The sequence below is a fragment of the Nanorana parkeri genome, unplaced genomic scaffold (assembly GCF_000935625.1).
Source record: "Nanorana parkeri isolate BGI_ZX_2015 unplaced genomic scaffold, ASM93562v1 scaffold1367, whole genome shotgun sequence".
NCBI lineage: Eukaryota > Metazoa > Chordata > Amphibia > Anura > Dicroglossidae > Nanorana > Nanorana parkeri.
In genome coordinates this window covers 267,700-268,781 of record NW_017307635.1, presented here as the reverse complement: position 1 = coordinate 268,781, position 1,082 = coordinate 267,700, and the positions used below count along the sequence as shown (strand labels likewise).

The 1,082-nt window shown below is 51.4% G+C and overlaps 1 protein-coding gene across 2 annotated transcripts in view; it reads right to left on the bottom strand.

Annotated features, from left to right (window-relative positions):
• The window catches only part of LOC108797918 (squalene synthase-like), a 12,293-nt gene that overhangs the window by 5,155 nt on the left and 6,056 nt on the right, over positions 1-1,082 (bottom strand). For both annotated transcript variants that reach the window (XM_018569621.1, XM_018569620.1), the window contains one exon: positions 927-1,082. In XM_018569621.1, coding sequence (XP_018425123.1) covers positions 927-1,082 — 156 coding nt within the window. The remainder of the gene's footprint in view (positions 1-926) is intronic.

Below are 1,082 nucleotides of genomic sequence, written 5' to 3'. Positions count from 1 at the left end.
ATCAAAATTGGAGCAGCTGTGAATGGCAACCAATCAGCTTCTCTCTTCAGATTTGAAAATGAGAGAGAAGCTGATTGGTTGCCATTCACAGCTGCTCCAATTTTGATAAATTCCCCCCCCCCATGTGTCTGGGACTCTCCTTTCACCTCAGCCTATCCTAGACACATGCCGACCTACGGCCGTTACTCCCCGGAGAGCCACGTGAAGCGAAGTCTATACTAAACACGAGGCTGAGTTGGAAGTTATTAGAATAAAGCACCCAGCACTCCTCTCATTAAAGAGAACCTGTCAGCACAGCTGCTATGCGTCACACTCGGGGGCTCCCAGTCAGAGCTGGAGGCTTTGGCTGTACGGATTCTGGAAGCAGTGCTGGTTCTGGCACAGAGAACTTCTCTGGAGTAATCAGTGACGTTCCTCTCCCGGATCCAGCTCCGATTCCAGGAACCAAAGTGGAGGCCTCCAGGACTGCCCAGGGAGCTCGGCTCGGCCACATCCCAATGAGCAAACCTTACAGAACGCAAGACTGTCATTGCATTTCTTGAGGGCCTTTGGCTCAGTATTAAAATCAACTCGAAGAAGATTGAATTGTGAGCTACAGACAAACTCCTCTTCTCCTTCACTGGCCTCGGGCAGAACAAGTCCCACACCTGTTCTCATGACGGGTATTGTCATTCAGGTGCTTACTAATAAACCTGACCTATGTCCTTCCCTGCAGTTCTGCACAGTGGTACCGGCTCCTCTCCTGGACCAAAACGGCTTCCTCTGATGTCACTGCACACTGCAAGCTCCTCACAATGCGCATTAGAAGCTGCAGCAACTCAGGTAGAACCCACCTCATTTCCTGGCTGAAGGACATCCAGCATCATCTAGTACTTTCACCCCCCCGAACAGATATTTCAGGTGGAAGAGGAGTTGGCTGTACTTGCCTCTTTCGGCCAGAACTCTCGGCCTTCCAGCTGATCCTCCAGGTAATCACGGATGATGTTGGTCTTCTGCAGGAACAGACCCATGGAGTTGGAGAGCCTCGTGTCCTCTCCTACAATGGGGTCCTCCAGCTCTGATGCAGAGAACAGACGGGACAA